The sequence below is a fragment of the Camelus ferus genome, chromosome 15 (assembly GCF_009834535.1).
Source record: "Camelus ferus isolate YT-003-E chromosome 15, BCGSAC_Cfer_1.0, whole genome shotgun sequence".
Lineage (NCBI taxonomy): Eukaryota > Metazoa > Chordata > Mammalia > Artiodactyla > Camelidae > Camelus > Camelus ferus.
The window spans coordinates 11,610,052-11,625,097 of NC_045710.1; the positions used below are offsets into that span (position 1 = coordinate 11,610,052).

General features: G+C 36.7%; 1 protein-coding gene across 4 annotated transcripts in view; it reads right to left on the reverse strand.

The window, feature by feature from the left end:
• SMC6 (structural maintenance of chromosomes 6) overlaps positions 1–15,046 on the reverse strand; it is a 73,660-nt gene that overhangs the window by 27,251 nt on the left and 31,363 nt on the right. For all 4 annotated transcript variants that reach the window (XM_032497070.1, XM_032497069.1, XM_032497068.1 and 1 more), the window contains exons 15-20: positions 14,267–14,471; positions 8,091–8,205; positions 6,707–6,867; positions 2,299–2,434; positions 1,323–1,403; positions 62–232 (exon numbers count right to left, since the gene is read on the reverse strand). In XM_032497070.1, the coding sequence (XP_032352961.1) occupies positions 62–232; positions 1,323–1,403; positions 2,299–2,434; positions 6,707–6,867; positions 8,091–8,205; positions 14,267–14,471 (869 nt within the window). The remainder of the gene's footprint in view (positions 1–61; positions 233–1,322; positions 1,404–2,298; positions 2,435–6,706; positions 6,868–8,090; positions 8,206–14,266; positions 14,472–15,046) is intronic.

Here is a 15,046-nt window from a genome sequence, read left to right on the forward strand (position 1 = left end):
GTATACTGCAGATATCAAACTAAAACAGAAAAAATATATATAGCAGAGTAACAATATATACCTTAAGTGGGTCTGCCAGCTCTGATAGCTGATTAATTTTCTGTTTAATTGCATCATACTTGTTTTCCGCTTCTATTTTCAGACTTTCAAGATGTTCCATGTTTTCTTTTTGTTGTTCCATATTTTTCTCAACCATTTTCATTTTGATCTTATTTTCCTGAGCTTCATCTTCCTGGTAACATTTACAGAGCATAAAGAATCAATTAAAATACTTACGTTACCAAATAGAAAAACAGTACAAACAATTCTGGAAGAGGAGAAACTACAGGCTACAAGCAAATCAGATAAAGACAAATACAAAGAACATCAGGATATTTTTGAACTCTTAATAGTAAATTAGGAAGTAGAAGAAAACAGGTTCAAAAACAAGAAAGGACTACATTTAGAAGACAAACCATATTGTGCTTGAGGTCATCCTCAAAAGGGTAACTTTTATTCTATCTACTCACGTTTTCTTTCAAAATATAGTGTATAAATATGTGTCTTGTGCCAGACAATGTGTTAGATGCTGAGTAGACAAAAATAAACAAGACACAGTCCATACCCTTAAGAAAGTTAGTCTATCAATAAAAGGAATTAAAACAGAAAACACCAAGTGGAAAACCGGATTACTAAGAAAAAAAATGAACACAAATTCTCACTGGAGTAAAGCCCATCGCTGCAGGGACTCAGTCTGTTTTGTTCACTGTTGTATCCCCAGCATTTAACATGGGGCCTGGTACACAGCAGACAATTGGTAAATATTTATTCATTTTAACAAGACTCTGCAATCTATCTAATTCATTACTTATCATAACTCAGGAAGCTAAGCTGAATGTCATAAAAAGACGCCTAGAGGAAATTAAAACAGAGTAACAAATATGTGGCAAATTAAAACCATTACCCTTGAAAAAGGAAAACAATGCAGAGATCGACTACAACTGAGTGAAAGACATCACTTACATTGATACTAATTCTGAAAAATACTATGCTAGGTAGTTTGTTTTGAAAGGGCACTGTTGAGACACACAAATTCAGCTTTGATAGTTCTATTTCATGCAGTTGAAGACAAAACCAATTATGCGTGCAAGTTCTATGTACAAAATATTAAGGAACTTGAAGGCCATACACCAGGTAGTTTCTATCTTATTTGTAATGGAGACAGTAATCATAAAAAGTAGCCCCAAGTAAAAGGGTTTTCTAAAAAAGTTGAGAGTACATACTCTTAACCTAAGTGATGGTTTTGTCCTTTAATACTGCATTTAAATTGAGAAGAATCTTACCAAGGTTGCAATATCTACAGATTGGTGTTCTTCTATATTCTCAAGTTCCCGGATTTCAGAAATACTTTTTCTTATTTTCATCTTTTGGAAAAAAAAGTATTTAGATTTTAGTAACATAAAAATAAATCAATAACAAAAACCCTGGAAAGAAAGTATTAACTGACAAAGTTCTACTATTTTATGTTACAGAAGGATTCCATAGTTAATGAAAGAAACACGTAAGTATTAAATGAACGAAACGAAGTTCTGTAAAAAGTCTTCTTTGGTCACCTTTATTGCTAATCCATTCCCATGCAAAACAGATGTCAGTACTCCATCTTAGCACTTAAAATGAGGACAACATTGAGTTAACAGGGAAAATATTTTCCCGAAGCATCCAGCCTCAACTTATGGAAAGATTACTCCAGTGGTTCTTAAAGTCTAATCCCAGTATCTCCTGAGTGTCTCTGAGACTCGTTCAGAGGGTTCATAAGGTCAAAATTATTTTCATAAAAACACTAAGACATTATTTTTTTAAACAATTTTTACTATCAATTTTTTTACAAGTGTACAGGAGCTTTATAGCTATGATGTGTAATACAGCAATGGACTGATTGTAGAAGCTGCTATGACAGTTCAGTTGAATTATACTAAACCAGATATTAGGGATTTACAAAAATATTAAAATGTCAATCTTTTTTACTAAATACTTTTGGTTTTAGAAAATTAATTATTTTTCATAAAACTATTACTTATGTTAACACATATTTGTTACTATTTTCAAATGAATTAACAAATAGTCTTAAATTTTGCTTTAATTTTTAACAATGTAAATATTGATAGATAGCTAAAACCCACATAAATGAAAGCTCTTTTAAGACTATAAAGGTGATTGAGGCCCAGAAATCTGAGAACTACTCATCTAACTAAATGAATGGTAAGACCTTAGAAATAACTTGGAAGTGATAGTTAAGAAAACAAAATGATGTTTTTTTACCTTTAACTCTTTATAATGCAGTTCGCATCTTCTAAGAAATTCTTCATTGCGTTTCATATCCTTTTCAAGGGCAGACAAATGATGCTGAAGATTTAATATCTGGGCTTTCTTATTTTCAACCTCATTCTCCAAGTCACTTAGTAGAAAACACAGGATTAAAAAGTACTTTAAATCTACTGAATATTACAAATATTTAGATGTTTACAAAGAAAGGCCTTTTATAATAGCTCATATACAAAACCCTATTCAGTTAAACTAGTTCTCTATTCCTACCAAGTAATTCATAACATGAAAATATAGATTTCAAAAAATATCTTCTAAACTGGAATCAAATTTTACTTATTTCATTAATAAGTATTTATGATATGATCTGTGTATGGCAGGCATTGTGCACAGTGATAGAGAGAGGAAGCAAAAGAATTAAGACATAAAGGCATCAGACAAAAAGGAAATAAACTGCAACATTAAAATGTAAACAGGACACTGTACTACGTGTCCACAGTACTATGGCAACATAAAAGTGAGTCTGGGGGTGACAACTGACTTGTGTTCTCCAAAGTTTTTACCAGCTGGACCAGTTAGAGGAAAAAATGGGAAGAAATACATGAAGGCATTGAGTAGTGAAAACAAACAAAACTGACAGCTCAACATTTACTGTGATGAATAAACGCTGAGTGTGTGGGGAGTGAAAGAGAAGACAAAGAAAAGAGGTGGCGGGTAAGGTCAGCAGGTACAGAGCCATAAAGGGTCTGCAAGCCCGCAGAGGCACCCGTCTTGAGCAGTGACCTCTTCCTGCTGCACTGATCCACACACAACGGTCTCCCAAACTGCGTGCCTGGTGGAAGAGAACCACCTGGGCGGTTAAGAACAAGTCTTCTCTGATGAAGAGCGTATGCCAGAGTTTCTACTAAGATGTGTATTTTTCCACATTTTAACATGTCTGAATTCTGAAATCATCTTCCAGTTCATGCTTCAACTAGCAGCATTTTTTTCTTTTTTACTAGTATATAAAATAATAGTGCACCTTAAATTTGATGAACTACTATAACTGTGCTTACCTTGTAGAATTTCCAAAATTTTTTAAAAAAGCAATAAATGTTAGCTGAATGAATGAGAAACAAATGATAAAATGAGAAAAAGAAGAGAGTAATTGTGGTATTTCTGGTAAAAATGGGGCCAGATGCAAAAACTTAGGATGGCTCCTTGGGATTTAATAAGAAACATTCATTTTATGATGTATAAATCGATATCTTTATTGACAAACAGCAATTTTGCTCAACAAAAAAAATTTAACCAGGCAAACAAACTTTGAAATCTAGAGCCTAAACTAAAAATAAAGACCAAAATGAGTACAAACAATATGCTGTTATTAGATTATTTTCTAATATTTAGAATACATTTAAGCAATCAACATAATTTAAATGAACAAAATGGCTAAAGTTTACAGCTTCCTTTTTGCTGAGTAGACTGCACTCTTACACATTTTCATGTAGTTTTCCTCCTTAGTATTTGATTAAATTTTACATGGAGAAAGAACGTTTGCTACTTCAGGAAGTATGTATTAAAACTGAGCTCAGTAGGTGTGAACTGTCTGTGTGGGATGGATACACGTTCTCCGAAAAGCCTGTCCTAATAGTTCACCCCTCACTCCGTAGCCCTCACTGTGCTGTGCGCCCCCACAGCGCTTGACCTAGTTAGTACTGGTTTATAGTCCACCTCCACCTTGTTAATATAAGCTCCAAGACAGAGGAGTTTGTATACTTTGTTTCCTGCTGTATACTGTGCCTAGATCAGTGCCTGGCATAGGAGGTACTCACTGATATTTGTTGTTTATGAAGAAGCCACTCTTTCCCATGAAACTGTGAAAGTGATCAACTTATATAATAAAATAAAATTTAAATATTAACTTATTTAATAAATATTAAGGCTCATGTAATAGTAAATATTAAAAATATTAACAATTGTTTAATTTATTAAGTATTTAAAACTGGGCCATAAATTGTATGTTAATAAAACAATGAGTCATTTGGCAACAGCTATTAAATGATTTTAAAATTCACAGATCCTTTGACTCAGCATTTTTACCATTTAGAATTTAAGCTACGTACATCCTTTGAAAAGTATGACAGGATATACATGTGTTCTCAGTGCAGCACTGCTGTAACAGGAGAAAACAGCAGACAACACCTACATCCATGAACAGGGTCAGGTAAATTATGGTTTAGGCAGCTGTGAATGTGCTGATATGGAACGATCTCCAAGATACAATACTGAGACAAAAAGCAAGACAAAGATACCATGTGGATACTTATACACAACACAATTATGGATGAACCTTGAAAACATACTAAGTGGAAGAAGCTGGACAGAGAAGGCTGCATATTATATGATTCCATTTATATGAAAATATCCAGAATAGACTAATCCATAAAGACTAACCCAAAAGTAGATCAGCAGCTGCCAGGGGTTGGAGGCGGGGAGGAATGAGAGAGTAACAGCTAATGGGGATGCGTTTTCCTTCTGGTGTGACAAAAATGTGGTGGAATTAGATTAACAGTTATGGTTGCACAAAAATCTCTAAATTGTACACTTTAAAACAGAGTGTATTTTATGGCATATGAGTTATATCTCAATTTTAAAAAATCATATATATATGGTACAAGTCTATACACTGTTCTGGAAATAGATATAAGAAGCTGTTAAGCTATTACCTTACTTTTGAAAGAGGGATGGGAGCAAAGGGTATCACTTTTCATTGCATACCTTTCTGTACTGTTTGAATTTTCTCACTATATGCATATATTGCTTTTAATTATTTCTAAAATGTCAATAGGGACTGTGGAGAGATAAGATTATGAGCTAGTTTTGTTTTCTAATTTATATTTTTCTGTATTTAAAAAATGCCAATAAATTCTTTTAAACTTCCAAATATCAGACAACTATCATACTGGTTCAAGTCAAAACCGATTTTCAAAATATCATTTAAATAACATCAGAACTTAGTATATTTTCAATCAATAAAGTTTATCAATGTTGGAGGCAATTTTTTTTAAAAAAACAACGTTCACCTGACTTTTAAAACAAAGCTCTGTCCACTACACATTGACGCAAATATTTTTAGCTAAAAATGAAGCCAATTATCAACTTCAAAAGTAAGTATTAAACCCTTACTACTAAAATGCTAGAAATCAGGGATCCCGATTTGCTGCTGATACACTTACAACCTCTTCTAAGAATGTGTCATATTTTCCTAAAGATTTGGGACACAGATGCACAACACATGTTCTGTTGAAAGAAAAAGTGTGAACTGCACAGAATAACACCACCATGATAATGCTGTAAATCTGCATTCATGTTTGCTTGAGTACTATATAATTTAGTCTTACCCAAAGGGCTGATTTAAGTGTTACGGCACAGTGGACAAAAATTTATCACTTTACAGGTCTCTTTTATACAAGTGCATTCAAATGTTTATGGACTTTCATTCATTCTATTACAAAGACTCAGTGTCAATTTAAAATGTGTGCTGAGAGCCTTAACAGCAAGCTGCTAGTCATTCAACAGTTTTCTGTTGCTAAAAAAAAACTTACTACACTTTCCAATAAACATTATGTCAATTTGCCTTTATGCTACTCTCATAGTAACACAAAAATAACTAATATAATTTAAAAGCCAGATATCTACTTCAACAAAATTCATTTCCCCCAACATATACAAGCCATTTAGAATACTTTCACTTTTACTCAGTTTTCTTAGTTCTTTTACTTAAGTTCTAAGGTCTTCTAATTGAGGTCTTCTAGATCATTAATTTAGTTCCATCCATCCCATCAATTCCTCAACTGACATGTTCAGTTGGGAAAATCATGTCTTTTTGGTACCAAAAATTATTTCTGCATGCTTTGGAATCTCATTCAGTACACTCAGTCTTTCATTCAGCTTCTCACTGTCTCCTCCAGCAGCTTTATTTGCATAGGCATGTGTTCTAATGGTACCGACTGCTTTTTCTTCTAGAACAGAACAACTCAAAGCACCAGTCAGAGACGTAACAAGGACCTTCAGCCGGAATGTAAAGCAGCACACTTGCACTCTTGCTGAGAAAATCCAGCAAAACTGAACAACGGGACAGTGATGCAGCTGATTCACACTCTGAGTTAAGCTCCTGCCCTCCTTGCAGACTGGTAATAAGCAATGTGCAGACCAGCTGCTCAAGCCCAGAATACTGCTGTTAAAGTGATGACGGAAAATAAGTGTCAATCTAGAATTCCACATCCAGCTAAATGACCAATTAAGCCCAAACAGATTACTCCCGTATTACTCACTGACACAACTGTTAATAGAGTAATATGAAAGGAAATGAACCCCAAAGAAGGAGTGGGAATGATACAGTAAAGCTACACTGAACACCAACCTAATTTCCGAATCCACATCTTTGCTTAGAAACTTAGGTCTTGTATATTCAGAGGAATAATAACGCCGTTCGAACACTTGATCACCATCAGCAGTAAAAGCTTCTTTACAATTCCTGGGTGGCTTTTGGGACTGCATTACTGCACGAGCTACAGAATTATTCTGAAAGAAGAGAGGGGAAAATAGATGTTTAAATTATGCCAAAGCATTTCTGCTGTATACAATTTCAAAATGTTACCTATCACTACTTTAAGATTCAAGCAGTTTTATTTAAACATTCAAATGAAATAATTTTCATGAAGATAAATTTAAAAATTTAAAAAACAACTTTCAAGATTTAAAGGACTAAACTATTAAGAGTCTTTAAAATAGGAAACAATGTTTTGTAACAAACTGATATATTTTATTTTTAAATTCTAATATTGCTGTATATTTAAAACTTAAAAATTATTTTAAGTACATTTTCACATGGAAATATTTACTTTAGAAATCTTATTTTTCGTAGAAAAATGAAATTGTATTTTTTCTAAATGACTTTTACACCCTAGAAAAGATGTGAGTGAATAGCTGATTTCAATAAGATTAGTATACTGAATTACGTAGGGAAAGCCTGGAAATATTTAATGTTTTACTTCCAAAAGGAAGTAAAAATGGGATCAGGCTTAACTGAGGTCTAATCAACCTCCTTTAGGACAGACCATTACAAAAGGACTTCACTATTTTCTTTCAGGTATCTGTCTAAAACACAGAGGGCTAAGTTCACAGATAATTACAACAGGAACCTGCAACATACATGTGCACAAGCCTCTCAGTTCCTATTCATGAGAGAAGCAGACTCTGTTTACATTAATTACACATTGGTTTTGAATTTCCTTGTCCTTTCTTAGCAAATTTATGCCAATAGCTGAAACACAATATTGGTGATCACATCCAACAAGTACACAGAAATACATACGCTGATGAAGAATAAACACTTGACTTATTTTTACAGAGCTCGAAGTTTTAAGAAAAATAATTCATAAAATATCAAGTAAAGTACTTGTTTAAAAATCAGAATGTAATAATGCATGGTATCTGTAAGGGGAAATAAAAACTGGATTTGGTAGTCAAAGAATGAACAAAAAAAAACTTTGATCATCACGCACCAAAAGAATAACATATATTGTGTCATTATTTTATGAAGAATAGCCAAAAGTTATAAAGTTCCCTGGGGCAGTAAATGCACAAACCAACCAGCTCTGTATTAGTCTACAGGTTTTCCTATGAGGTGAAAGTTCTACAGTGAACCATCAACAACGCTATGATACAGAAGCAGAATAGGAATTTGTATAACCAACCACAGTTTAGGAAATTAAAAACAAAATACAGCAAGCATCTGGTCTTACTTTGATCAGCAGCACTGTCTCTATGCCTCTCATGTCAATCAGGCTATTTGCCACAACTGCATTATCTATTTCTAAAGCTGTCAGAACCGTGGGGAACTCTGGATGATAAGCAGCTCTAGGAGACAAAAATACATGCAGGTTAACTTACCAAACTTTAATTATATATTTTTTTAAATGGGTGAGGAGATGATAGACAATAACAAAACATGGGAAATAAGTGATAACACTTGAAAACATCTGTAATAGGATATTTTATTTTATTAGCAAACATTTATTTAATACTACATGCACTAGGAACTGCTCTAAACATATGAATATAGTTGAGTCTTGAACAACACGGGTGTAAACTGCATGGATTCACTTATACACAGATTCTTTTTCAATGAATACGGTGTGCAGTGCAGTATCCACGGCTGTTTGAATCAGGAGGTGTGGAACTGTGGCTACAGAGGGCCGACCACGGGACTTGAGCATCCACAGAGGGTCCTGGAATCAATCCCCTGTGGATATTATATTAGCTCATTTAATCCTCATGATACTATATGAGATAGATAATATTATTCTCTTCATTTTTTTTTAGATGAGGAAGCTTCAGAGAGTTTAATAAGTTCCCCAATGTCATAAAGCTAGCTAAGTGGTCAGGCTAGGACTTAAACCAGGCAGCTCAGCTCTAGAACCCAGATTCTTAATCATTAAGTCTTATTGCTCATTATAATTAATAATTATAATTTCTTTAAATCTTATACTGCTATCATACATAAACATCAAAGGCAACTAATTAAAACACATTTTTAAATAGCTAAACAATTTTCTCACTGAGATAAGGAAAACTAAGTTTGTTATCAACGTAGAAGAAATATGAGAAGATATTCTTACGAATTGTAATTTGGGCTCCCTAAAGAGACAATCTTTCAACTAAATAATTTTAGCATCTGAGCTATAATACGTAGCACTGAAGCATGCACATACCAAAAACAGTAGGTGCAGAAGCAATGACTGGCTAAAGGGGAAATGGCAAAGGCATTCTTAGTGCTTAGTTCTAGAATTCCAAAACAAAGAGAAGTATCTTTGTATATATATGTTTTACACCTATTCATTCATTAATTCAGCATGTACTGACTGAGCACCTGCTATGTGCCAGATACTCTCTAGAGGATGAGGAGACAGCAGGGAACAAACAGATAATATCTTTCTCCCCATGGAGCTTACATTCTATTGAAGGGAGACAGAAATCAAGAAAAGGGGGCATACAGTGCTTTTTCACAGAAAAAAAGGTCAGGAAAAGCCTTACTAAGGTGACAATTAGCAGACATCTGAGGAAATGGGACAGTCACATCTACATCCTGAAAAGCCCAGGGAACAGCACTTGGAAAGGCCCTGGAAAGGGTTGCTGGAGAAGCTAGGAGGCCGGTTGCTGTGGTGGATGAGCAGTGCAGGGGGCACGTCTGGAGACAAAGACAAGAGAGATGACAAGAGGACACGTCACGTGGGCTTGAGAGGTTGCAGCAAGGCCTAAAGAGGATGGGAACGTACAGGGCACTTTGAGCAGAGGAATGACATGATCTGACCTCACTCTGGCTGGGATACTGAGAGTGTGGGCGGAAGGGAACCACAAGCAGGAAGATCAGCCTTTGCAATACTCGCTTGAGGCATGTGAATGGCTTGAAGCAGGGTGGTCACTGCAGAAGGGTTTAGATCCTGGATCCATATTCTAAAGTACAGCCAATAGGATGTGGAATGGCTGAAAGAAGGCAAGGATGGCTGAGGTTTTGGCTTGAGCAACTGAAAAATGGAGATGAAGAAGACCACAGGAAGAGCAGGTTTCAGGGTGGATATCAGAAATTTGGCTTTTAGATATGCTAAATCTGAAATGTCTATTGGACATCAAAGTGGGAAATACAAACTGGATGTATGATTCAGAAGCTCAGAGGAAAGAGCCCCACTAGAAATACAGTCTGGTCATCATCAGTGTATGGACTACTCTTAAAGCTATGAAACTGGATGAGCTCACCCGGGGACTCAGTGCTGGGAGCAGGTGCACATGAGAAGAGGTCTGGAACATTGACATGAAAGGTCCCCAAGTGAGAAGGAATAAGCCAGACATTAAAAAAAGAACATCTTGAGATCTGGGAAGACCAGAAGAGGGAGGTCCTAAGGATCAAGAGAAAAAGTGTTAGGGGAAGAACGAAATGATCAACAGGGTCAAATGAGCGAGCAGTAAGGAAGGAAGACGGCAGGACCAAGCCCAGCAAGGCTCGCTGGTGCCCTGACAAGAGCTGCTTTGGTATGGGGTGAAGGAGGTTCAAGAAAGAAGGGGAAGAGAGAAATGAGAGACATAGAAAATTCTTCTGAGGAGTTTCTCCTGTAAAAGGAGGCAGAGAAATAGGATAGTTACCTTAGGATAGAGTCCAAGTGGAAGTAATAACAAAGATAGGAAAGAAGAGCAGGTGGGTGCTCTAGAAATGTCAAGCGGTATCAGTGAAACAAAGTAGGGAGTGAGGGGCGAGGGGAGAGGGAACGAGAGTCTAAGAGGGAGGGTACGTGGCAGGAGACTGTGGTGAAACGCAGCCTCTGGCCAGTCCACGGAAAGCGCAGGTTTCCGTGCTGGGAAGGAGCACCTATTCCCGAGCAGGCACCTGCTAGATGAGCCTGCTCCAAAGCGCCACGTCGGCCACCCCTTCTCTTGCTCAACTTCCCTGGGATGTACTTCATATTGGTTTATATTACAATTAGTTGCATGCTGAGAGATGCCATAAGATCAGCCTAGGGGAACTAAAAGTAGAAAAGAATAGAAGCAATGACATACCAGTAGTGAGACGAGGAAAGGACCGTATGAAACAGGCTCACCAAACAACATAAAGCAGAAAGCCTAAAGCGGAAGGGAGGGACACAGGAAAACTGCAGTGTCAAACTCCAGGCAAGCACGATGAGCCTCACTGGTAAGAGGTATCACAGGACAGACTGATTCGATGGTCCTCATTAAGCTTCAAAGAAATCTTTAATAAAAACGTAATTTCTAAAGCCAAGTAAAAGGGAAAAATACCACAATCATATTAAATACAGAGAAAAACATGTTTAAGATTTCGGGCCTTTTTAAGAAGTGACAACAAACCAACAACAGAGCTGTGAGAACCAGAATGAAAGGAGCGGGAGACAGAGCAAGGCCTACAGAACAGGCTGAGAACATCTGAGAGGCAGGAGAACCAGGGAAGTAGCGTCACAGTAACCAAGGAGCACAAGGTCTCAAGGAAGGTGTGTTTAACAGTATCTAATACCTAAGAGACGGTAAACAAATAAACAAAAATAGACATGTGTATCTATCGTATTTGGCAACAAAGAAATAACTGGAGAACATAATGAATATTTCAGGGGCCAGAGAGCAGTGGGTCAAGAAGTGAATGCACAGTTACTCTGGGAGGAGTTTGATTTTAAGATGGGAGAGACAGATCAGTGACCTAGGATGTTAAAAGGGGTAAGAAGTCAATGGAGTAGGAAAGTTTAGAGAGTTGAGTCAAAATAATTAAAGAAATGGTTCATGAATCAGGCAAGAAAGTATGCAATTCAGAGCAAAAGCAGAATAGCCTTAGCAAGAAAGAGTATCTCTTGTGTTGAGATGCAGCAAAAAGTACAAATGCAGACATGGTGAGTGGCGGGCAACAGTAGGCTGAGGAGTTCAGTGGCCTCTGCTTCCTACAAAGTCAGGAAACAAGGCCATCTTGATAGGAAGGAAAACTACATTTCCCCACTGTCTCCCAGAAACTGAGGCACTTTCCTACGTACCTTGGTTGAGGTTATCTTCTTAAGTCTAATATATCTGATTCATTGTAAGTCTACTAGTGTTTCACTTTTCTTTTTCTACATTAAAATAAGATGCCCAAATTTTTAAATTTAGCATCTGAAACAATTTATACTGATAAAATTCTTCACAAAAAAAATCACTCCTTTAAAATGTTGCAAAAGTTGACCCAAGACTTGTCAATATCCTGTCAATAGTCAAAAGGATTAGTATCCAACTTCCTCACAACTTTCACTTCAACCTCCTCTTACAGCCAAATGACGTGGACTTTGTCATCCCCCAGACCTGCTCCCAGTACACCCTAACTTCCTATTCCACCACAACCTGGCACCCTTCCAGCCTTATCATGCCTGGTAAATCCACTCTCTAATCGACCAACGTCGAACTACAGATTTTCTCCCAGTCCTCACCTTCTTCCTCACCTAGCCTAAAACCCATGGCCAACTGCTAAATACTTTCCCAACTAGCACTTCCTCAATTGCTTCCCTCCTCTTCTTCTGTGATACCCACCCTCTCTAAAAAATTTTAATGCAGTATTAATCCGACAGTATACATTCTCCACTCAAATTTATTCGAAAAACCCAACATTATTAGTGAAAACTCCAGCAGCCACTAGGTGTTTGAATCTTAAGGGACTTTGGGTTAGCTTCCTCTCTCATTCTCCCAAACCTCTTACCCTGCTCCTTGAGGACCTCGTTCTCAACACATACATCCACCTACTTCCAAGAAAAGTGACATTACACTGTACAAAGTTAGCTCACCTTTGCACCCCTCACAGGATACTATTAGTCACACTCAGTATACTGCTAAGAGATGAATACAATGGCTGGGAAACAACATGCCAGCAGGGCAGTGCCAGGACTCATGGGCAACCACGCAGCAGTTCATGTAGAGCAGACCATGTATGTAGCTGTCTGGAACTACTGTTCTGGGCCCCCAAAGGCCCAGGGGCAGGAGGGAGGATACATTCTACACAGATGTCAGGATCTCTCATAACCACCTCACAATTTTCAAGGTCCTCATAGGGAAATGCCCAATGACATGTCACCACACTGGCAATCCCACTAGGTGTTTAGAATTCTCCTAGTCCAGGTGCAACTAATTTGTCAGGGGTCGTTTATACCATAAGCGATGTTGTCTGGCAGCACAATAGAAATTCCAGTTTTATCACATTTTCAGAAACCTGGGATCAAAACTAGAAATTAACATAAGTTCGAATTCTCATGCAGTGAGAGAAAACACTACACTTCTAATCCCCAAATACTTATTTCTAGCCTAAAAGCTCAAAATCAATAATTCCAAAACAAGACTTACCTACCTTTGACAGACCCACTTTTCTTCTTACACGTCTCCTAAATTAATTGATGGCACATCTATTAATTAGTCACTCCAGCCAGAAATCTAGCTCTTAATCTCAATTCTTCCTTCTTTTACATTCAAGTAACAGGTTTTATTGATTTTGTCCTAAACATCTTTTAATATTTTCCTTCCTATCAATAATGCAAATGGTATTTTTTGCATAATTAACTTATGACACCGTATCTCCATACACATTTCACACAGAGTTCTATTTGCCTAGAAGGCAATTAACCCTTTCCACCACTTAACAAACCCATCAATTAGAAGACTGATCACTTATTCTCTCTTCTTTGATTTCTTCTCTAACCTATCTACTAACATTTAATTGCTCCCTCATCTGAACGACTTCTGCATCTTGTGATGGAATTTTATTGAAGCTGACAGAGAATAAATGAGTGCCGGTGTAGTGTCTGCATACAAATTTATTCAAATACAGGGCACACGTCACTAGACTTAATTGAAAAAAGCAAAAATAGGATTTATCAGAAAAAAATGGAGGTGAGAGAGAAAAGAAAATTTAAAACGTTGTCTGGGAATAGGAATACATATACACGTAACTTTTTAAAAGTAAAGTGATTGGTTAGCCAGCAGCTAGCAAAGAGGCCCGTGTGGGTATGATACCCTTGAGATGGTCTATTAGGGTCATCAAAGAAAACAGTCACAGCTCTTTATGGACTCTGTGGACAAGCTAGTGCTGAGCTGTAAACGAGTGTCAGAGTTCTTCCTCCGACCCTTCCTCTTAACGTGGCTAGGTCTGCACCATTTCCTTCATTGGTATATAATTTCTAAGCTACACAGTATCCATTTCCCACCTGTATGTGCCTCACAACAGACCCTGTGTAAGGGAGTATCTCTCATTTATCTGTGTATCTCCAATACCTAGATTCAAATTAAAGACGTAGCTGGATGGAATTTTACAAATCAGTGTAGATACGGTTAACATTAAAAATGTTTTCATTCTTTCTGAGTCTGCCCATGACTAAGCAAAACCAGAAACAGTTTTTAGTTACTGATGCCTTACCTGTGTCTTACATCATACACCTCATTCCGAAACTCAGAAACTATTATCTGCGGCCGTGAGGTCCCTGGTAGATAAAATTTTTTCATCAGTGCCTGAAGCACTCTTTCATCAGCGTGATTATGGCAACAGTAGGCTTGCAGAAGTCCTTTCAAGCAGGATTCAATAGCCAAAGCAAGCTCAGGGTCCCGAAGATGAATACAAGCTCCTAAAAACGAGAGAAAATTATAAAAGACCACAAAAACTTACCTTAAAATAGTAGTTAAACTATTTTTCTAATGATAGTTCATAAGTGACTTCAAAATTTCTTCATCTGAAGCAATTTAAATGATACTACAGACCTTATTTTAACCAAGTGGGAAGTACCCCCATTTCACTGGATACACTGGGAATACCCACCAGATCCTGTGAAAAACCGTCCCACTCTAATGTAAGTCAACAGTGTTTTTCTGATGTATGTATATACTGTTCCAGCTTTTGAATGGTGTTTTGAAAATCAAGCCAAAAGGTTTATAGATTCTTTATTATTTTCTGTAAAACTGATTAATACTGGGATTTTAGATTTAGAGAGGGAAAAAAAATGCCTCATCGACTGAAACAGATCCTGGTATAGAGGTAGTACTTTTCTCATTTAAATGAAGAGACATTACTAAAATACTTAATATAGTACATAATACTGTACTTATATAGTACTTTACCTGACAACTTATATTTACATTTACAGCATCATTTTCACCTAATGATGTACAGAATTAAGTGATAACTCCTCAGAACTTCGATTTT